Genomic DNA, 24,000 nt, shown 5'->3' with positions numbered 1-24,000 from the left:
TTTCCATGGTTTTTGGTTTTGGGGATTGGCTGTGTGCATTGTGTGTTCATGGTCTTTGTCCTTTAATCAATCTGTATGAGCTCTCTGCCAATGCTATCTGTTAACAAAGGTGAGGGTGAACATCCCAGGCTTACTACTAAATTGAAACGGTTTCATCATTTACCCAGCAGCAACGTACTTGCTTCCTTTTATGTGAATTTCTTTCTTTCTTTTTTTTTTTTTTTAGACGGAGTCTTGCTCTGTCACCAGGCTGGAGTGCAGTGGCGCGATCCCGGCTCATTGCAGCCTCCACCTCCCGGGTTCAGGTGATTCCCCCGCCTCAGCCTCCAGAGTAGCTGGGACTATAGGCGCCCACCACCACACCTGGCTAATTTTTGTACTTTTAGTAGAGACGGGGTTTCACCATGTTGACCAGGATGGTCTTGAACTCCTGACCTCCCACAGTGCTGGGCTTACAGGTGTAGGCCACCACGCCTGGCTTATTTGAATTTTTTTATGCTTAAGTAGATTTCTTTCAGTCCCTTGGTCCTCTCTGTAGCAAAGTAGCTGCTGCATTTCATCTGTGCTGCTCCTTCTCCCTGTGTACTGCCTACCACGAGGTCCTAGTGTACAGAGGGCTTCATTAATGTGGGGACTTTCTTTAATTTAGTTACTTCATTTACTGTTATTTAGAGCTTCCCTTTTCAAATTAGCCTTATTTATTTTTCCCATTATTTGCATATGCATTATTTACATAATACATAAAACGTATCATCTATGTCTGTATACAAGTACAGGTGTGTACACATACAGATGTGTACATTGTTAAAAACCTTAGACAAATTGAATTTCACAGACTTTAATTGACAAAGGGCAGCCTCCTGAGCCAGAGCAGGCTCAGAGAGACTCCAGCACAGCCACGTGGTGGACGAAGATTTATGGATAGAAAAAGAGAAACGATGTACGGAAAACAGAAGTGAGGTTCAGGAACAGCCAAATTGGTCACAGTTCGGGTTTTGCCTTATTTTAGAACCCAATTTGAACAGTTGGCTGCCTTTGATTGGCCAACTGATTATGAGGCTCAGCTGGCACAAGAGTTGATTACAGTCTGTTTGCACTTCCAGTCAGGTTCACTACGCCCAGACATCTTTAGGCCAAACTTAAAATTTGTAAGGAGGCAGCTTTGGGCTAAACTTAATTTAGCAATTTCTCTCTTCTGGTCATCCTCTCAACTTTGGGAGATAGACCAAAACTTCAGGAATTAACATCACTCTATCATCATCCTAAACGTTAAGTAATTTTGTGTGTGCGTGAGGGTTAGAGTAGGGGCAATCTTCTTTTGTTGGAATCTGCTGTTTACAGGGGGGGAATATAGTCATTTTAGGACCTATCTCCTTTCTTAAAGTTTCAGTTTGGTTATGTTGCATTTAGCATAAGTGCCTCCATTTTGTTTTTGTCTGGTTTGTTGGGGCCTAGTGCAGGAGCCCAGTCCAAAACAATGACCTCCCATAATTTTGTTTAAAGCCTCCTCTCCCTTTTTGGTAAGGTTCTCACATAGGTGAGTGTGTGAACAATACTTAGGGCCTGATCACCACTCTCGTTACCATCATTTTGGGTTTTCTGTCTCAGCATATCATTCATAGGCTACGATGTTCTCATGGTCACATGTTCCTTTGAGTTTTGTCATTCCAGTTGAAGAAAGGCCGTTTGACATTCTACAGATGGCTGCATGCTAACGCTTAAAATGTTTGAGAGAATACAATGCAGCAGGGAGACTGCTGTTATGATTATCAGGAGGATAATACCAAGAGCTTGGAGTATGCTCCTTACCTGGGGTCCTGTAAACCAAACCAACCAAATAAAATCAAATAGGTCAAAGAATGTGCTAGGTAAAGAATCTACTCACTTTAACCAAGCAGCCTGCTCATTAATTCCTTACAACTGAATCTCTATAATATCTGATGTGATGTATTTCTTCATGGGTAACAAGAAGTGCCAACAACCGCACAGACACTTCTCTGTTTATCACTAAGTAATCTAGAGCAATTTTATTATTTAGCACAACTTTCACAGGAGCATTTAAAGTCTGTTGTATAACCGGCTGGGCACGGTGGCTCAATCCTGTAATCCCAGCACTTTGGGAGGCCAAGGCGGGCAGATCACTTGAGGCCAGGAGTTCCAGGAAAGGCTGGCCAACACAGTAAAACCCCATCTCTACTAAAAATACAAAAATTAGCTGGGTGTGGTGGTGGGTGCCTGTAATCCCAGCTATTCGGGAGGCTGAGGCAAGAGAATTGTTTGAACCTGGGAGGCAGAGCTTTCAGTGAGCCGAGATCGTGCCACTGCACTCCAGCCTGGGCTACAGAGCAAGATTTCATCTCTAAAATAAAATAAAGAAAAAAAATAAAGTCTATTGTATAACATAGCATTTACAGTATTATCTGCTGTAAGAGCCTATCATGAGGGATAAATTTCTAATCATTGCTTCATTTATTCCAAACCATGGGAAAAGAAACCTAACAAAAGATGCCCATTAGGAAGAGTGAAGGCTTCCTATTAATTTTCTCCATAACCTGTGGCAGCAATGTTCTCTTTAACCTATGATGTAGCTTAAGAGGAGGGTATCAATGTTCTGTTTCTGACTGATTATGAGACAACAAATGTACCATGAACATTTCTCACTTACACTGGCCCTTCATCTTCCATCTATCAAAGCATAAAGTTGTCTGTGTATAAGGCTGGCTTCAATATTTTTCACAAAATTAAAGTATACCCCATGAGTCCACACAACAGTCTCCTTTTTCACTTTTGTTGTTCATAGAAGTATAAACAATGAAAAAAATAGAAAGATAAGAGTCTTATGATAGCAGATAAGTCTTGATTCTCGATCTGGTGAAAAAGCTACCCATATCAATGGTGTCATCTTCTTCTGGGGAGAACTTTTCCTGGTTAGCTTTACCTTAAAGTTTCCAGTGGGAATACATTTGGAAGAGTGTGGAGGGGACCTTCTGAATTGTGAGGTCATGAACCCAAGGTTTAAGGTCTCAAAGTTTTGCTACAATGTGATGGCAAAGGCCAATGCTGATGTTGTTCTCAGAAGATTCAGTCTTCAGGTTCTAGGTTGTGAAGGGGTTGATTGTCTTCAGTAAGATCACCATATAAAGCTTTCTTTACCTTGTGAAAATACACCTTGACATAGTGCATCAAGGCTTTGCTGCATTTAGTTATGTCAGAGTTTATTAGTGGAAGGTGTATGAGACTGTATTATTAGGGGGAGAGGCCTTTCAATGATATAATAAAGGTGTCAACTTACGTTTTACACCAGAAGTGGGACTGATTGTCATTAATCTACAATATCTTTGACCAAAACAATTCAGTCAATTCAGTTAGCTTTGCCCAGTACTATAGTATCTATAATACCTTGCTTAACTGTTTTATAAGTTGTCCAGTGAAATAAGTATTCTATCTCTGGCTATTTCTCCAGGAATAGTCTTTTAGCTACTGTTATAACCTCAGCCCTTGTGCATGGGAAAGCTTTCATACAATCAGAAAACATGCACTGAAAATGTCTTCCCCCAGGTACTAAAGGAGAAGACCACCCCTCATATTATCTTCTGCCCAATTTCTGCCTCCATAGAAAGAAGAAGCAAAAACTAAAAGGCAGAAATGAAATCCACAGGTAGACAGCCTGGCGCAACACCCTGGGCCTGGTAGTTAAAGATCGACCCCTGACCTAATTGGCTATGTTATCTATGAATTACAGACATTGTATGGAAAAGCACTGTGAAAATCCCTTTCCTGTTCCATTCTAATTACTGGTGCATGCAGCCGCCAGTCACATACTCCCTGCTTGCTCAATTAATCACAACCTCTCATGTGGACCCCTAGAGTTGTAAGCCCTTAAGAGGGACAGGAATTGCTCATTCGGAGAGCTCTGTTTCCGAGACGTGAGTCTTGCTAAAGCTCCCAGCCAAATAAAGCCCTTCCTTCTTTAACTTGGTGTCTGAGGGATTTTGTCTGTGACTTGTCCTGCTACAGTACCTTCGCTAATGTCTTCCCCCATATGCCATTTAGCCACGTGGCACCCAGGAGGACTATGAAGGGCAGTGCCTGTCTAAGTCCTGAATTTCCATGCCTGATGCAGAAGTCAGGACAGAAAACAGCTGTGAGGAGGATGACTGGAGGATACAACCCCTTCCAGAGAAGCCAGGAGGCAAAACTGGGCCAGGGAAGAAGGGGCCATGTTGGGCTTGATCCTGGCTTGTAGGTGCTGTTCTAGGAACTGAGAATTTATCCCCAGACCTCACCATGGCCATCTGTCCAGATCACCGAATCCAGACTCTCAAAACCAAACCATAAGCTCACAGTCAAATCAAACAAGTACCTACTTATATTTAACTGACAATTTTGAAACCAATCGTATTTTGCCAACAATTTAAAAACAGTTTTATTTACCAAATCTTATCACATACACTTAACATATATAGTAGACATATGAACACAGACAGAAACAGATCTTCTGGCTTTCATAAAGCTAGCTTATAAATAATTTTTACTTTCTCTCTTTAGACTATCCCTCTTTCAATCACATGCTTCGTTGCCCTAAGCAACCTCCAGCCAGGCAACCCCAAATCTGTACTTCTAAAGGGCCAACTCCCAGGCTAAACAAGAAAATCTGTATTTCGACAGCACAGAGCTAAGACTTTAGGCCTAAATATTGTATCATCAGCTCAAACCAAGGAAAAAACAGTAAAAGTAAAAGTTCAGTTAAGACAAGATAGTATGTAAAGCACTTTAAAAAATGTTTGACTTGTCATGTAAATTGAAAACAATGGCAAGAGTTTCTAATGTACACAGGCAGATATCCTTAAAAATGCAAATTTCCTTTATAAATGTAGATTTCTTTTACAAAAAGGTTTAAAGATAGCCAATTAAATTTCAGAAAGGCATATTTTAGTTCCATGGGTGTTCTTTTTAACTTAGCTACTATTTCTTAGCTAAAATTACTGAGTTCAGCATGGAGTCCATTAAGGAATAGGGCAAAGAAAGCATTTTCCATGACTGGATTCAGCATGGATTGCTGTGAGAAAGAAGACAGTCTACTTTACCGAAGGTCTTATCTTTTGTAAACACTTTGGGATACCTTTCTTTTTGCCTTTGGGGAAGAATAATAACTAAACCAAAAGGTTAACAGATATTTTCTTTTCAATTAGTCACTTAAACTTTTTATTTTCCATGTATAAAAAGTCTTTTAAAGAAAGTAAAAATAATAAAATCTTTTTAGAAGCTTCTGCCTATCAATAGGCATCCCTAAATGAGACTAATTCAAGAATTCTCCTTTTCTTTTTCTTTTCTTTTTTTTTTTTTTTTTTTTTTTGAGATGGAATCTCACTGTGTTGCCCAGGCTGGAGTGCAGTGGCAAGATCCTGGGGTTCAAGTAATTCTCCTATCTCAGCCTCCCAAGTAGCTGGGACTACAGGTGCCCACTGTCACGCCTGTCTAATTTTTGTATTTTTAGCAGAGATGGGGGTTTCACCATGTTGGCCAGGCTGGTCTCGAACTCCTGACCTTAAGTGATCCACCTGCGTTGGCCTCCCAAAGTGCTGAGATTACAGGCGTGAGCCACCGCACCTGGCTAGGAATTCTCATTTTCAGATTCACTGCTTAAAGTGTGGTGTTATTCATTTGGAACATTCCATTCTAATTTTAAATTACCTTTAGTTAGATTTTACCACTTCTATAAGTGTTTGCTGCTTCCAGAGTTGATATTTATACATGCAAATGTAGGCATAGCTGGAAGGTGGATTATTCAGTTCTTTAGAAACTAAGGATCTCCTTTTTAGCTTACATCTTGGCTTTGGCTATCAGATCTCCTTAATCAACTTAGTCAATGATTTTTTTTCCTACCTAAGCACACAAAAAAATAAAAGTGCTAGGAAGCGGTAGAACACAAAAATCCTTGTGAATTTCCAAAAGCTGAAATTTACACCTCCTGCAATATTTCCATTTATTATCAGTTTCTGTCAGACATAAGAGGCCTCTACCAGATCCAAGCAAGTTAATATCAGATTCAATGTGATTCTGCATCAGTCCAGTTTCTGTTGTGTTTTCTGAACGCAGTTCAGATAAAAAATTTGCTCAAACAAACTGAGAGAGGTAAAAACAAATCTGTGGAGCTTTGGAATCTGAGAGAGAATTTACCAGGATCCCCAGCTGTTGTGAGAGAGCAGTGACCACAGTGGGCCTGGCAGGGACCTCACTTGGTCACTTGTTGCTCCTGGGCATCAGGGGAAGTGCTACTTCAGGTCCCACTTCTGACACCATCTGTTAATTAGGAAGAATCCTGAGCCAGAGTAGGCTCAGAGACTCCAGCACAGTCATGTGGTGGAAGATTTATGGACAGAAAAAGAGAACTGATGTACAGAAAACAGAAGTGAGGTACAGAAACAGCCAGATTGGTTCCAGACCAGCGTTTGCATTATTGAACACAATTAGAACAGTTGGCTGCCTTTGATTGGCCAAAACTTAGTGATTGACACAAGTGTAAACTACAGTCTGTTTACACATCCAGTTAGGTTACAGTTCACTATGTCTGGAAAAACCTTTAGGCTGAACTTAAAATATGTAAGGAGGTAGCTTTGGGCTAAACTTAATTTAACAACATGTGTATGTATGTGTGTATATAACTGTACATGGATAGGTGTGTGCATGCATGTGTGTGTATACATATGGGTGTGTGCATGTGTAGTTGTGTACATATATACATGTGTATGCATAAGCATGTACATGTAGATGTATATATAGTATAGGCATGTATAGCTATGTGTATGTATGATATATACATATTTAAGTATGCATATGTACATGTATAGTCATATGCATGAATAGGTATTATATGTATAAGCATGTATGAGTGTGTATATGTAGATGTGTGTACATGTATTAGTGGGCACATGTATATTTGTAAACATGTATGGGTATGTTTATATGTGTACACAAAAGTATATACATGAATGGTTGTGTACATGCATGTATAGATATATACATGTTCAGGTTACACAAGAGTAAGTGTACACATGTATAGGTGTGTGCATATATAGGTGGAAAATGCTTGCCTTTACTACTCATTGCTTTTTTTTTTTTCTTTTCTCTTTTCCTAAAGTGGTCTATCAAGTAAAGCTTTCAAATTGAGTACTTGTGTAAAGTATTCTGCAAATAATATTTTATGCTCAAGTATCTTTTTCCTGCTGAACAGTGAAGAACATCTTACTTGCACAGGATTCCTGGACTGTGATCTTTTCTACTCTTTGCCAGTGTTCCTTCCCTGATTTCTAGCTTCTTATATTGCAATTGGAAGGATAGGTGCGATAGGTGCCAGTCTGGATATTTTCCCTTGCTTAAATAGGTGTCTCTAATTCTTTTTTAATGGGATTCTGTAAGATCTTTTGTTCAGAATTAGAGCAGAATATGCTTAGATGTAACTTTCCTTATCAATCCAGTGTCAAACTTAGGGAACAATTTCAATTCACAGATTTGCATATTTCTTCAACAAGCATATATTTCCTTAATTACTGTATATCTCTATGTATCCTCCAAATAGTTTTTTTCCTTCTGAAACATTCTTTATTTGAGCGTTAGGTCTACCCTCCAAGTCTCTTTTCTTTTCCTTCATATTACTCTCTTTTATATTTTTGCTAAATGCTCTGACATATTTTTTGCACATGATCACTTATATCAAATTCACCAATCAGTCTCAACAGAGATCAACCTCCTTTTAAATTTATCTATTTAACTTCTTAGTTCCAACATCATCTGTTTAAGTTTTAGGGCATCATTTGCAGCATCAGAAATGCCTAACTGCTTGTATTATTAATATTTATTATTGTTACTATTTTAAACAGATGTTCTTTTGTCATCTCCGTCCCTTGGGTCATGTTTTCACTGAGAAAGTGGCTTCTCTCTCTGATGACTGTTCAGGACCCTTTCATGGACAGTGACTTTTTTATCTTGGCTCCAGTTGTCAAGGTTATCTCCATGGCAGAAACCTAGCAGAAGGAGACAGGTTCATTGGGCTGGGCTATGACATCAGCCTCCCCTAGGCTAGAGCAGGAAGACAACCCATTTATTCAGTTCATTCTTGGCCCTCTGAGAAGTGGAGACACGCTGCATGCTCTGAGGGCAGAAGCTCTCGGAGCAACCCCAGAAATCTGAACATGAAGTCCTTTCAGAGGTGAGCTGCTCTGAGTTCTCAGTTGGGGAGAGCTGGGCGTGGCTCCCCCAGGGCTGTGGCCTTCAGGAGGATTGTGTGCTGCATTCTTCCCCAGGGCTTCCCTCTCCTCTCAAGCACACTGTGGCCTCTATGTCCCTATGCCACTTGCCCAGGGGAGGCCTGTCCCCTTGGGTTGTGGGGGAGGGGAAGAAGACCCATCTTTGGGGTGCTCATCTTCAGAGCACCATGCTCCCAAATCGTTGTGAGCTCAGGGTCTGCATGCTGCAATGAGCATCCTGTGATGAGGACCTCATGTAAGGGCCAAGGGAGACTCTTCCTCTTGTCTTTGGTTGAGGTGCATGCTGACCAAGGCCTGAGCTCTTTGGGGAGAGCACAGGCATGTGAGCTTTCCTGTCTGACAGCATTATCCAGCATATCTGGTTGTTCAAGGTCACAGAAGATCCTGTTTAATCATTTTTTTCACACTATTGTGGGAGCTAGGAATGTACCGACACAAGGTCTGAGTAAACCAGTTTTGATCTGAAGCTAAGGGGTGACCTAGAATTCAGTTCTAAAATACTGATTTCTTTGAAGACGAAAAAGCTCTTAGAAGGATCCTCAGGATTATCGTAAGTGAAAAGCAAAACTGGTACTACCTGTTTACTGTTTCATCTGGCCCCCTCCTGTCTTTTAGCCTGGGAAGAGAGAAGATGAAATCCCATGGGCTCTGAGCCCACATCGTCTGAGCAATCTATTTCATTTAAAAATAATTCATTAGGTTTCATTTTTAATCTTATACTAAGATGAAACTTATCATAACAGGTTTCCATTTGGTCATTTTCACCTTGTGGAGAAACGTGGGATAATTCTAATTCTCCTTACATTACGTTTTTCCTTTGAAGATGACTTTCTTTTCTATAATGACTTTTTTCTCTTGCACTAAACAGACACCATTCACCGTAAACTCCCTAGTTTCTTCATGCTGCATGATTTAGAGTTGCTTCATTATTCTGATTTTGCTAATCTGTTTTTCTTTCAGAACATTATAGTTCATTAAGGTCTTTATTAAAGTGTGATCCCCAGAAGTAAGCATAGCTTTAAAGGTATGTTGTGGATATTGACAGAATTGTCCAATCTGACATATTTCTTTCCTACTCAAAAATAAACCTACAAGCCCTCCATGAGGAAAAAATAAAAATCATGTGGTTAATCTCCAAAAAAGTCAGGGATTTTTTCTTCCCTAGGCATCCTATTTGTTCCACTCTGGGGTTGCCAACTTTTTGCTTTTACCTTGTGGGTTAATTTCTCTGCCCATGTTATTTTGACACATAGATTTATACTCTCCATTGTGTGTGTATACTGACTCCGGTTTTGTCAATATGAGCAAGTTGCATCTAAGTATGTGTGAAAAAATATGTGCAAATGCATCCGAAGAAGCCACATCAGATACTATCCGCTCAGATGACCTCCTTTAGGGACCACTTCTTGATATTCTCTGTAGAATCATTTATCTTTGGCCACCCAGCATTTTACTGGAAGTCATTCCGGGAATGCTGTGTTTGCACAGGAACTGCTATCAGTGGTACCAGAGAATGTAGAAACATGGCAGAGGCAAGCCAGGAATTCTGTGCTGCTTCTGTGTATACTCTTGCCTCAGGTGAATGGATGTCTTTGGTACAAGATATGTAGGAGAAAACCAGTATACTTACAACTTAGCTCATTAATACAGCACTCTGGAAGGATTAATACTGGTAAGGATAATGAGACTATATTCTGATTCAAATAATGGGATATTCTGGCGAAAGATTATGTTGCTTGTTGTCCACGAGGAGGGCTTTTTATTTTTCTAGGTACATGAGAAAATGCTATTCCACTGACAGTGTCCAAATTATGGCAAAACAACTTACAAGTTGACTCAGAGCTTATATAAACAGTAGGGTGGTTTGGGTGATAATTATCAGATGAATCAGCTGCTTCATTGGAGTTATTGTTCTTTTACCCAGCAGAAACATAGTAATTCAGTGCTGTAGGTAAGGCCTAAGAAACAGTAAGTGCCCACTGAAAATATTAAGAAAAGATGAGGAACCAAGAGAGCTCCTACAGATCCATAGCTGGTGAAGTTATAAGCAGCAAGTGTTCAAAATGTTTTTTGATTTGATTTGCTTTTAAGGAAAAGGGAAACCTCATAAGACAAATGCTAAATTCGTAGTTATCAAAAGATCACACTAACCAAGATTGATAAATGAATGAATATAATGATAAAGCCAAGAATCTTATTTTACCAGCATAAAAGATAAAGCAAAAATTTTCATATTTTCTTTGAGATTTAATATTTTATATCACTTAACATACTCTATAGAACGTTTCACATTATATTCCTAGATTCTTTTCTTTCCTTAGCTATCTTAGGTACAGATTTTCTTTTTTTTTTTTTTAATTCTTTTTTTGAGATAGAGTTTCACTCTTATCACCCAGGCTGGAGCGCAATGGCAGTCTCGGCTCACTGTAACCTCCGCCTCCCAGGTTCAAGTGATTCTCCTGCCTCAGCCTCCTGAGTAGCTGGGATTACAGGCACCCACCACCACACCCAGTTAATTTTTGTATTTTTAGTAGAGACAGGGTTTCACTATGTTGGCCAAGCTGTTCTCAAACTCCTGTCCTCAGATGATTCGCCACCTCGGCCTCTCAAAGTGCTGGGATTACAGGCGTGGGCCACCGCGCCCAGCCAGTTATAGATTTTTGAAGCTGGAGGTGACCTAAGAGATTATTTGACTAAGAAACAAAATTAAAAACCCAACACTTCATCTTAAGATTAGGAAGCAAAAGTTGGAAAGGTTTAAGTAATTTGCCCTCAGTTATTTATTAGCAGACCTAGGGATAGAGCTCAGACTCCCCATTGCCAAGTCCATTTGTTTTCCGCACTCCACCAAGTCACCTCATCGCTAGTTTTCCTTTTGTTATACCTTCTATGATTTTCTCCAAATCTCTTTCGCCAGTAGTAAACACAGGAACTCTTCTTTAGCTGGGTGGCCTTCTTTTTTAGAATCCTGTGCTAAAAAATTGAAAATGCAACAATCTTGATATTTTAACATCGAATTAAACTAATTTTCAGTATCAGCTAATCAATAGATCAAGAGTCTTTGCATAATACTGTAGGCATTAGAGATGCAATTAAATAATATTCTCAAGTTCTTATTACCAATCTACTAATTTCAGCAAACTCTGCAATTGACACATTTGTTTGTGTCATAAATCAGTCAAAACTCTACTGATAAAACTGACTTTGCACAAAATAGAAAGCATTCTCTTCAACCTGGAACAGAAAATGATTTACCCTCATTTATTTTAGAAATTAAAAACTTACATCTAAGGCGGGTGGGATATTTCCTAAGACAAGATAAGTGATGTACTAAGATTTCATGCCACTCAAATAAAACTTCCTTCAAGTAAAACAATTTCACAAAGAGTCAACAGATGTATATTTTCTACTGGGATTTATTGAACCATCTGGTCTTGTAATTTCCAGCTTCATACTTCACATTAACTTCTGTCTTTAAAGCATCAAGTAATTGTAAATACAGTATGTTTTATGTACAAATGTAAATATATTTAGGTTTGCTCATGACTTTCTTTCAAATAAATTGTGCTTATGTTTGTAAACTAATTAAACTTTAATTTCTTTCATAAGAGACTAATTTTATTACCATCATATTTCATGATGCTCTGTGGCTGTTTCATGCTGAACCTATACAATGCCTTCTAAGTATTACTAAAGAAGTAAGATTTCAACAACTCCTATAAAGCTTTAATGAAGCAATTACATTGCAACAGTGATCTCAGGTTTGTCTTTGAAAGTTTTCGCTATTTTTAATAGAACACCATAAGGACATCTCCCACTCTTCTTGGGTCTGTTAGTACCTAATATCTTACATGCAAAACTTGTGGAAATCAAGGTGAGAACACTACAATTGGAAATGGGGCAAATAAGTAGCCCTGAAATGATACAAAACAGGATGAGTGTTCAGTGATATACAATATTAATCAAACTCTACTGATGATGTTGACTTTACATAGAGTACAAAGCATTCCCTTGAAAATAACCCTCTCATAAGTTCTAAGAATAAGTTATCTTCCAAATACAGCATTTTGCATTTATTTACAATCTATTATATCATAGAAGAAAGAAAAATCTTTCTGTACCAGGATTAGGCAATTCATTAGCAGGGCTTCACCAAGTTGCTTAAGAAAATGGTTTCTTAATACTAGAAGTTTATTTTATCATCAGATAAGTAGGGCCTCTCGGTATTTTTCCATCAGATATGTTCCTCTTAGTATTTTCCCATTAGAAATGTGCGTTTTAGTAAATATGAGAACTGTCTTGTAGCTGATGACCTTCCTTTGTAGAATCTTATGCTAATCAATTACAAATGCAAGAATCTTGACATTTTAACATCAATTTAAGCTAATTTTTCATATCAGCTAATCAATAGGATCAAGAGTGTTCGCATAATACGTTAGGCATTGCAGGTGCAATTAAACAACATTCACAAGTCCTTGTTACCAATCTACTTATTTTAGCAAATTTTGTAATTGTCCATTTGTTTGTGCCATAATCAAGGAAATCAAAATTCTACTGATAAAATTGACTTAGCATAAGCATGATGATAAATGATAAAAATTAGAAAATTTGGAAATCCTCATTACATTTGTAATTACTAATATTGTTAAAGTATGACATTGATAATTAATGAAATTTAGTTTCAAATATGTTCCCATAAAATGCAAAATATTTGGTAAACAGGATATATGCTCTGCAAATCACTAGGGAAAACCAACAATGTGCAGTCTAAAGGAAACATTGAAGAACAAAAATCTTAAAATCTTCATAAGACCCAAATGTGCCTGAAGTTTCAGTGCCTTAAGAGAATTGCTGGAAGTCGAAGACTGCTTTATGTATCTAAAAAGCAGATTTTAACTGTATACCATTAACAAGGGCCATACATAAGTAAAATATTGAACATGGTCAAATATAAAAGCATACATCAAAGTTAAGTCAGGCACACAGAAACGGGAGTGGCAATAACAATACACAGTTGAATGTAAGAAAAGCATTAACTGAAAAAAGAAGTTTTTCTCAATCTCAATTTTGAAATAGCTTAGCATCCATTCAGCACAGCTTAATAGAATTGTGTTTGAATATTATTAATGAGATCAATTTGTGAAAGATGTATTTAACTTTGTCCCTATAAGCTAAAATTAACTTTATCTTCAAATATTCATAAGGATTTTCAAATATTGATTATATGCTAGGTCACTAGAAACACTAAATTTCCCAAAAGCAAACTTCATTATCTTTTACCACAATGCAACTAATCTAAAATAATCAAGTTTAAAAGAAAATAGCTACTTAGAATTTTTTTAGTCATTAGACCAAATAAATATTTTATCAATAAGGCAACAAAATTTAAGTTGAATATCTAAAAATACTAATGACATCATTATTATCAAAATTTATGGGTAACAGAGGTAAATACAGAAACAAACTTGTAGTTTTATTAAAAATGAAATAATAAAAATAAATTAACAAAACACACAGCTAAAGATGGTAGAGAAAAGACAGCTAAATAAATATGAATGTTCTGAGAAAGCCTGAATGAAGATATAAGCGGAAGTGATGAATAAATCTAATAGCTGGCTTAAAAAATAAAAGAGGCAGAAGTAATAACTATAAGAAATTATATATTCATCTAATATCTAATATGTATTATATAGGTATAATATATATAGTACATAGTAACATACACAATAACACAATAATAACATTTTTTCCAATAATGATAAAGAGAGAAAAACGAAATTGAAAATTAGAAGAAGTTTGTCACCATTTTCTTTCTTAGAGTCCTGAGATATAGGAATGCTTTTTAATTGTATACTTCTTTGTACCATTGTACTCAATAGGCAATCTTCAGCCCTCACTCCCCTCCTACTCTCCTACCTTTCAGAGTCTCCAGCATGTTATTCCACTCTGTCCATCCATGTGTACCCATTGTTAGCTCCCACTCATAAGTGAGAACATGAGCTACTTGCTTTTATGTTTCTGAGTTATTTCACTTAGGATAATGGCCTCCAATTCCCTCCACGTTGCTGCAAAAGACATGATTTCACTCTTTTTATGACTGAGTATTAGTCCATTGTATTAGTCCATTTTCACACTGTTATAGATGTACTACCTGAGATTGGGTAATTTACAAATAAATGAGGGTTTTTGACTGACAGTTCCACATGGCTGGGGAGACCTCAGGAAACTCACTATCATGGTGGAAGGCAAAGGAGAAGAAGGCACATTCTTCAGAAGGTGGCAGGAGAAAGGGAGAGTGAAGGGGAAGTGTCTCACTTTTAAACCATCAGATCTCATGAGAACCCCCTCAGTATCATGAGAACAGCATGGGGGAACCGCCCCCATGGTCCAATCACCTCCCATCAGGTGCCTCCCTGGACATGTGCGACTTAACAATTCGAGATGAGATTTGAATGGGGACACAGAGCCAAACCATATCATCCATGGTGAATATATACCACCTTTTTTAATCCATTGATGGACTTTTAGGTTGATCTCATATTTTTCTTCTTTTGAGTAGAGCTGTGATAAACATATGAGTGCAGGTGCCTTTTTGAAATAATGATTTCTTTTCCTTTGGGTAAATACCCAGTAGTGCGATTGCTGGATCAAAAGGTAGTTCTATTTTTAGCTTTTTACAAGATTTCCATACTACAGTGAATTTTTTAATGGTGAGAACTATCTCCCTGATTCATGAGAGCAAGTTGAGTGCGGTGTGCAGTAGATAGTTGTTGAGATGACCACACACTAAGGTAACCCTGAGGAGTCACACCCTCATGTCATCCCTTTTCTTTAGTGAGAGCAGAACCTGTGACCTGCTTCTAACCAGTAGAATACAGCAAAGGTGATGAGGTGTCCCTCCTACGATGAAGCTACCTCATATTAGACTCTGTCTTAGTAGACAGAGGGAGAAAGATTCCCCTGCTGATTGTGAGAAAGCAAACCACTATGTTGTGGAGATAACATTTTCTGATTTTTATTTCTTATGGAGAGGGCCTCATGGAAGGGAACTGTGGGTGGCCTCCAGGTGGCCTTCAGTAACACAACCACGAGGAAGTGAGTTCTGCCAACACAGATTCTGCCTCAGATGAGATGAGAATGTAGCCCCACTAACCTCTTGATTGGAGCCTCATGAGACTGAGCAAAGGACCTGCTAATCTGTGCCTGGACTCCTGAATTCTGGCCACCGAAGGTGTGATGTGCTGCGTGTGGTAGTTTGCTTGGGATTCTGTAACAAAGCATCACAAACGGGACAGCAAAACGTGTCTCCCCATTCCAGAGGCAGAAAGTCTAAGATCAAGTGGTGGCAGGGCTGGTTGCAACTGAGGCTGTGTGGGAGAATGCATTCCATGCCCCTCCCCCTACTTTTCGTGGTTTGCCAGAATTTCAACATATGAATTTTGAGGGAATACGCAGCAATCCATAAAAATGCGTTTGTATCATTTTAAGTCATTGCGTTTGTAGTAACCTGTTACACTGTGATAGATTCCTAAAACAATTGTAATAAGAAAGTGAAATACCAGTAAGAGTATGAAGAAATATTAATGGGTTGCTACTGGAACCCTCTCACTTCAAAACAATTGTGGGAATAGTTCAGTTCAGTATTGATTCTAATTGAGGTGAAACATCATCTAAGGATATGATGTATTAATATACTCAGTTATTTTATGAGAATTAGAAGCCATTTTGCTATTAATATATGAATTATTAAGAAATTATTTTGGGAAGTTAGCGAGGGTAAAAGTTCTCCGTGGAATTTTCCTTTAATAAAAAGCAGCCCCAAATCATTTCTTCTCTAACAAAAAGCAGTCTTAAAGGTCAGGCTGCAAGCATAGATATGCGTATGTAAATACATGCTGCTAAGAGCCAAGTCCATCCAACATGGCGGTTCCTGCTCCCTTTTTCTTGTCACCACATGTGCGGGTGTCATGGTGGCCGCCAGGTAGAAGCTGCATTTGCGACCGCATGCGGTGGCTCACGCATGTAATCCCAGCATTTTGGGAGGCCGAGGTGGGCGGATCAGCTGAGTTCGAGACCAGCTTGGTCAACATAGTGAAACCCTGTCTCTACTAATAATACAAAAATTAGCTGGGTAGTGCACACCTGTAATTCCAGCTATGCTGGAGGCTGGGGCAGGAGAATCACTTGAACCCGGGAGGCGGAGGTTGCAGTTAGCTGAGATTGCACCATTGCACTGTAGCCTGGGCGACAAGAGTGAAACTCCCTCTCAAAAAAGAAGAAGAAGAAGTTGCATTTGCATAATAAAAGACTAGGGTGGGAGGGCTGGTCTTTTCCTAGGCTATGTAAATGACATACCTGATCAGACCAATCCCCTGGACCCTATGTAAATCAATCACTGCCTCCTCAAGCCTATGTACAAAATTGATTGCATTAGGTCCCAAACCAGAGACCCTCTCTTGGGCGAACAGCTTTCCCAGAATGAGGAAGCTTTTTCTCTTTCTCTTCTTTTTGGTCTATTAAACTTTATTCCTCTAAACCTACTCCTCGTGTGTGTCCGTGTCCTGAATTTTTTCTCGGTATGAGATAAAGAACCAGGGCATATACCCCAGACAACGGAGATGTTTCATATGCAATATGAATGCACTCATTCTCAAAGCGTCCCGAAAATTTATTGTCAGTTTTGTAAATTTGCTCTCAGTTATTTGTACTTTTTCCCTTTTTGCAAGCAAATAAGAGGTGCTGAAAGTGTTGAAAATGAAAATCAGATATATTTTTGCCAATTTAAAAAATCAATTTTGACGTATTTTTAATCTATGGAGTGCAGCATTGGGATACTAGTGTTCCACAGTTGCATAGTTTTGATCAGTTCATGGAAAGACACATGATTGCCTGAGCTACTATAGCTCAGTCTCCCAAACTTGACCTTGTTTATTCACCATGGACTGTCAATCCACTCCAATAAACTGCAATATTCAGACACATTCCTAAAGCAACCTGTTGTCTTGAGAATTTTCTAATTTTATTAAAGCATTTACTGGGCACATGCCACAAGCAGGTGCTGAGGATTAACCGGTAGGTAGGACAAGGCCCTTCTCTTCTGCTCTTCTCAGAGAATGAGAGGAGTGAGACCCATTGTATCCAGAGAGTGTTGAGAGAGTACAATGAGTTTACATCCAACTTGCTCTTGGCAGTTGAGAAAGGCTTCCTGGAGAAGGCTGACATGACATCTATGGCATTTGTCAGTCAAGTGAGACCAAATGAAGTTGGAGCAGGATAACTGGCTGTGGATTGTGCATTAGGGAGAAATGAGACTGCAGAGGCAAGAAGGTGCTACATAGGGAAGGACCTTGTTTCATTCACTAAGAATCTAGGTCACCATTCACAAAGCAAAGGCAAGAGCAGGGTTGGGGTGGGGGCAACCAAGGCTGCCCTGAATGGGAAGATTCACACACACACACACATACACACACACACACACACACACCATTATGCCCCTTGAACACGAGTTATCTGGCTGCATCTTCATCCACATCTATTGCTGTCTTCAAAAACCCTATCTGCTATCGCCCCCATGTCATACATAGACCAGAAATTTAAGCTGAGCTAAATTTAAGTCATTTCCTTTTACTTTCCACCCTCCCTCCATCCATTCATTCAGTTAACAAATAATGACCCTATTATTTGCAAGTTGCATAAGCAGAAATCTAGGAGTTAACCTTCTTCTGTTTTCCTCGTTCTGTGCTGTAGCATTATGACTTTTGAGTCTGACTGTCTGGGTTTAAACCCTGTCTCTTCTGTTGAAAAGCTGTAGGACTTTGTACAAGATAATATAATCTGGATTTAAACCCTGTCTCTTCGGTTGAAAAGCTGTAAGACTTCGTATGAGATAATATAATCTTTCTGTGCCTTAATTTCCTCAGGTTAACAATAGGGAAGATAATATTGAGTATGGGTTATTGTAAAGTTTCAAATAAATAACTCATGTAAAGCCTAAGAACAGAGCTTCAACATATGTAGGTATATATACACATACACATGGATATATATGTATGCATATGTATATATTTATATAAGATAAATATGCATAGGGATAAAATCAAAGCATCTACTATACTAACATTGAATTTAAATGTAATGTTGTTTACTTAACAGCCAAATATTCAGCAATCAAGGACACTCTGCTTCTTTGGCAGTATCTAGGAATAAATAATGAAGTGAATTAAAAGAAATGATGTCAGAACTACAACATTTTAGCTGTCACATTACAAGAAAGCTGCCACATCACTGCAGTCTTGTGGGTTGTTTCTGTTCAGGTGTACTCATCTCTGTATACCTGTGATTTTATATATACGATTCCTTGCTTTGGGGTTCTATTTATACGACCTTGAACAATCTATTGGTGCTTTAAAGTAAATAAATTCTAAAGCTTTATCTTTCTACAAAATAATGAAAGACCATAGATGATGAGAGTTTATCTGCAGAGCCTTTTCTCTACATTTTTCCTTTTTATATGAGAATTGGAAAGAAAGATATTTGGCTTAGCTGGAGATGCTGCATTGTAGTGGGGAGAATACTTGCAACCTATTGAAAATCAGGAACCATGGCTTATCCATTTTTATTTTCTCTACAGTGCCTAGCCTAATACCTTAATTCAGTAAGAACTCCATAAATATTTATTGACAAAAGCTGTGTGCTATTCAGAAATAGAAAGACTGAGTTTTATTTTGTGATTGAAGTTTACTTTCTTTAGTTGTATTCTTCTTAAAAATTTCTATGTATTTTTTTTTTTACCCAGAACTGTGAATATTTATGGGTTATTAATTATCAGTAAAGTACTAAGTTGAAGTAACAGCATAACAGTAGGGGAAAATAAGCACCTGTGGGTCCCTTAGTATAATGTACAGCTTTATCTAGAATGTTTTGACTTCATCATTATAAAAGTAGTAATAGGTCAGGCGCGGTGGCTCATGCCTATAATCCCAGCACTTTGGGAGGCTGAGGCATGAGCCACTGCACTTGGCCTCCAGAAATTTTTTATCCAATTATGGTAATATACAACAATATGATAATTAACTTATAAACCTTATAAGAAGGCTTGGATTTTCTTCAGTGAACTGTGTTTGGATTTTATAAATACTTTTTTAATTGAAAACAAGGACAAAAGAAAACAAAAGGTAGAAGTACAAATCAAAAAAGAAAACAAGTAACAATCATAACCAGTTTTCTAGACATGTCACTGTTGTCATTTTGGGATATTTCCATTTTAGTTTATTTCTGGTATGTTTTAATATCAGTGAGTTCATATGTATAAGTTTTACTCTTATTTTGTTTAGTGTTATAGCATTTGCAGCTTGTTGTGTCATTTTAAAAATCATCCTACATTTCATATTCATGTTTGCTTGATAATCTTTCATGTCATATCCCTCTTGAATTTAATTTATGTATGATAAGGTGAAGATGTAAGTTGTTTTCACTTTCTCTTCTTTTAGGAATAACTTGCTAGTTGCCCAGAACAAAAGTACTCTCTCTCTATTTTCCAATTTGTGCTGCCTAATATAATGTGTTAAATTTGATTGCATGGTAAGATGCTCTGGGGTTGTTATCCTGCTTTATTTCTTCAGTCATTTTCCCATCAGTATTAAGAATTTTTATTTTTGAACTTCATGTATAATAGTTTTACTATCTGGGAATGTTGATTCCTATATCATTCTTTTTCATTTTCATTCTAATATCTTAGTTTCCAGACCATCTGTTTTCATATGAAATTTCAGAGAGTGTATTAGGCAGTTTTTGCATTGCTATAAAAAATACCCAAGACTGGGTAATTTATAAATAAAAGCAGTTGAATGGGCTCACAGTTCTATAGGCCACACTGAAAGTCTGGTGCCAGTATCTGCTCAGCTTCTAGAGAGGCCTCAGGAAGCTTTCACTCATGGCCAAGGCAAAGGGGAGCAGGAGGCAGGGCACGTGATGTGATCGGGAGCAAGAGAGTAGGGGGAGGTCCCACGCACTTGTAAACAACAGATCTCCGAGAACTCACTCACTATGGCAAGAACAGCACAAAGACATGAGGGAGCTACTCCCACATCCAGATACCTCCCACCAGGCTCCACCAACACTGGTGCTTACATCTCAACAGGAGGTTTGAGGGGGACATGCATACTATATCAGAGACCACTTTTTAAAGTTCCATATTTATTTGCAACAAGTTTTTCATGTTATTCTCATATCTTTTTGATTGTGATGAAAACACATAACATAAAACTTACCATTTTAACCACTTTGAGGGCACAGTACAGACGTGCAACAGGGGGCATCTTAAAAAACAAATCCCTAGTGGGTATCAGGTGTGCCTGAGACACTTTGAGGAGTTGCCAAATTTCAAGCATTCCACCCAGGACTTTTCTGCTTCTTTCTTCATTGTACCAAGTCCTTAGTGGATAAAAGACGCTGTGCAATCTATGCCCTTACTAAGATTCAACATCACTCTCCCTGGGGCTCCTCCAGAGGCTCTGCAGACTGCTCTGCATCCCACTTGCTGCTGCAAAACAGAGATTCGGTGACATGCAAAAGCAAGTATCTGAGACTGTGGTCACCCAGCAAAATGCAATGGACTAAATGAGTCTCTCTCACTCTCGCTCTCTGCTCTTTCTTCTTGGCACTCTTACCCTCTCTGACCATTAAAGAAATGATCTAGATGAGATCGTGACATCCCATCTCACATGATGCTATTGTGGTTACTTCTTTCTCCACAGACTGTAGGAGTAGAGGACAGTTCAGAGAAGTGACACAAGAATCTCAAAAGAAACGCTCAGCTGGAAACAACTATCCTGATGAGAAAGATATGGAGTTAAGTCATCTAAGAAGTAGGTATGTATAGAAATATCTCATTTCTTTAGGCAACTTACTATAGATTTGCTTCAAACCTACAATTTTTTTTTAATCTTTTTTAATAGAGACCACAGTTAACTTATTTACATATAAGATGAACCACATGAAAAGGAGCAAACACAGAATGAGTTCTGTAATGTGTTTGGGTTCCATTTCACTCTGCAGTAGCCCAGCCAGAGCGTATTTGACAATGAATTTTCTCAATAAAGTTCAGAAAACTACATTGCATGATGCTCGTTTTGACCCCTTAAATGACATTATGGGTTGATATTTTTCAGATTCTTTTTGAAAATGTGAAATAGCATATTGTTTGTGAGAAAGGTAATAGTATCTATTTAAGTTAATTCATGTTAAGTTGATTTGAATTCATGAATAGTACATGGCAAGCAAGGCTTGATTTGTGACCAGGATGGAATATTTTTGAATTCTTAGAAAACTGAGAAATGTCAATCTTATTCCTTTGAAATCCTTTAGGACTTCTTTTATGTAACTTGTATATTAGCTTGATACAAAGTGTTGCTTTCAAAAGTTTCTCCCTACTGTTGACCTGGAAGCTTCTGAAAGCAGAAACATTACCTTGTGCATAGATATGTCCAGTAACTCCTTTTCATTGAATAAGGAGTCAGTACCTACTTGTGAAATTAAGTTACCAAAATAAACATTGCAATTCACAGCTCCATAGGCCATGCAGATTCTTTCAAGGAACCATATATCCTATTTTTGTTGTCCATAGCTGCCTCCTAAGTGGTATAATTCAGCCAAATTCAAAATCCATTTTTGGCATCCATTTCTTCAATTACAGCTGTAAACTCGAACAATATATGGGCCCTGTACTCTAAGATTGAGGAGAGGAGATAGTGTTGTTGGACAGGAAGTGTGAAGGCTTTAGAGTCAGGCACATGGATTCAAATCCTATTTCTACCGCTTCATAACTATGCATGTTATATAAAATTTCCAAATCTCCGTTTTCTCAGCTGTAAAATGGGCATGTAATACCTACTTTTCAAGATTATTGTTTTAACTTGAGGATACAAGTTTTTGTGTTTCATTTTTTGCAGAAACCTTCCTACCTGGGCTCCTTGCCTCTCTTCCATCCTTCCAAATTGTCTAAAATGTAAATCTGATCATTCTTTAAATTACCCACCACTCTCTATGGATGGAAAATAGACTATGTACTGGTTAAGAGCAAGGCCCTTTTTTTTGAATCCTAATCTGCATCCCAGCTGTGCAGTTTAACAGCTCTGTATACTGTGGACATGTTAAGAACTTTCTAAGCTGCAGTATTCTCACCGGAAACACAGGCTAGTTAAAGTGTCTTATAGAACTGGGCAGTTAAATGACACAAAGTGCACGCTAGCACTTCAACTCCTGCCTGCGCAGAGCAGGCACTAACTACGTGGACCTGACATGGGATTCTCTTTATACAGCTTCCCATACTCATTACTGCTCTGCTCCCAGGTAGAAAGCTTTGCCTTCTTATTTATTTATGCATTCATGTTTGTTTGAGACTACCGGGGATTTTATTCCTCGTATTATGTGCTTTTCAGAGATTTCTAAATGTTTTTTTTTTTAATCAGAAATCAACAATGTGAAGTAATTTTTGAGATAAAAGAATCATTTTTCTTGATTAATTTAAATGTTTTTTGTTGTTGTTGTTGTTCTGCACTTCTGCTTTAACATATTTTTCTAAAATAACATGTGCTACCTTTACTATGGAAAAAACCTATTTGTAAATGAAATAACAAACTAAAAATATAAATAATTATGTTAAACGTTTATTCTTATGAATATAGGTCATCCCTCCCCCATTTTTTAATTGAGTACTGATGACTTTTCTTTTACACTTTACTGCATTTTGCAAGTCTTCTTAAATAGCATACACTATTTTTTATGGGTAAAACTTTATTTTTTATATATTTTATTTTACTTTATTAATTTTATTTTATTGTGATAAGAACAACATGAGATCATACCTCTTAACGCATTTGTCAGTGTACAATACAGTATTGTTCATCTGTCCATTGATGGACACTTATATTGTTTCTATATTGTTCCAATTATGAATAACGTTGCAGGTAACATGGGAGTGCGGACATCTCTTTGATATCCTCATTTCAATTATTTTGGCTGTATACCCAGGAGTGGGATTGCTAGATGAAATGGTAGTTCCATGTTGCTTTTTGAGGAGTCTCCATACTGTTTTCCACAGTGGCTACACCATCCCACATTTCCACCAACATTGTATAATCCTCACTAACGCTTGTTATCTTTCGTTTTTTGGTAATAGTCATCCTAACAGGTGTGAGGTGCTATGTCATTGTAGTTCTAGAGGACATTATGCTAAGTGAAATTTGGCAGTCACAAAAGGAAGATATTGCATGATTCTATTTGTATGAGGTATCTAAAAGAGTTGGACTCAGAGTGGCAGAGAATAGAATGCTGGTGGTCAGGGGCTAGGAGGAGGAAGAAATGGAGAATTGTTGCTCAATGAGTAAAGAGTTTTACTTATGCAAGACAAATAAGTTCTAGAGATTCGCTGTACAACCTAGTACCCATAGTTAATAAATGGTACTGTACACTTTCAAATAGTTTGAGAAGATAGATCTCATATTCAATATCATCATAAGAACAAACAAAAACCAAAACAAACCACATGCACACATGAAAAAAAATAAGTTAATTTTTGGAGGTGGTGAGTATATTTATATTGAGTACTTTGTAGTATCACAGGTATATATGCACATGTCCAAACTCATCAAAATGTATACATTAAATATGTGTGTTTTTGTGTGTATCAGTTGTACATCAGTAAAGCTTAAAATGTAGTATTGTTGCCTACAAA

General features: G+C 37.9%; 1 protein-coding gene across 1 annotated transcript in view; it reads left to right on the top strand.

Annotated features, from left to right (window-relative positions):
* The window catches only part of PXDNL (peroxidasin like), a 504,118-nt gene that overhangs the window by 449,873 nt on the left and 30,245 nt on the right, over nucleotides 1-24,000 (top strand). Inside the window, exon 20 of the mRNA XM_015145355.3 lies at nucleotides 21,023-21,137. Within this exon, the coding sequence (XP_015000841.3) occupies nucleotides 21,023-21,137 (115 nt within the window). The remainder of the gene's footprint in view (nucleotides 1-21,022; nucleotides 21,138-24,000) is intronic.

Source organism: Macaca mulatta, chromosome 8 (genome assembly GCF_049350105.2).
Source record: "Macaca mulatta isolate MMU2019108-1 chromosome 8, T2T-MMU8v2.0, whole genome shotgun sequence".
Taxonomy (NCBI): domain Eukaryota; kingdom Metazoa; phylum Chordata; class Mammalia; order Primates; family Cercopithecidae; genus Macaca; species Macaca mulatta.
This window is presented reverse-complemented; position numbering and strand designations above follow the sequence as displayed.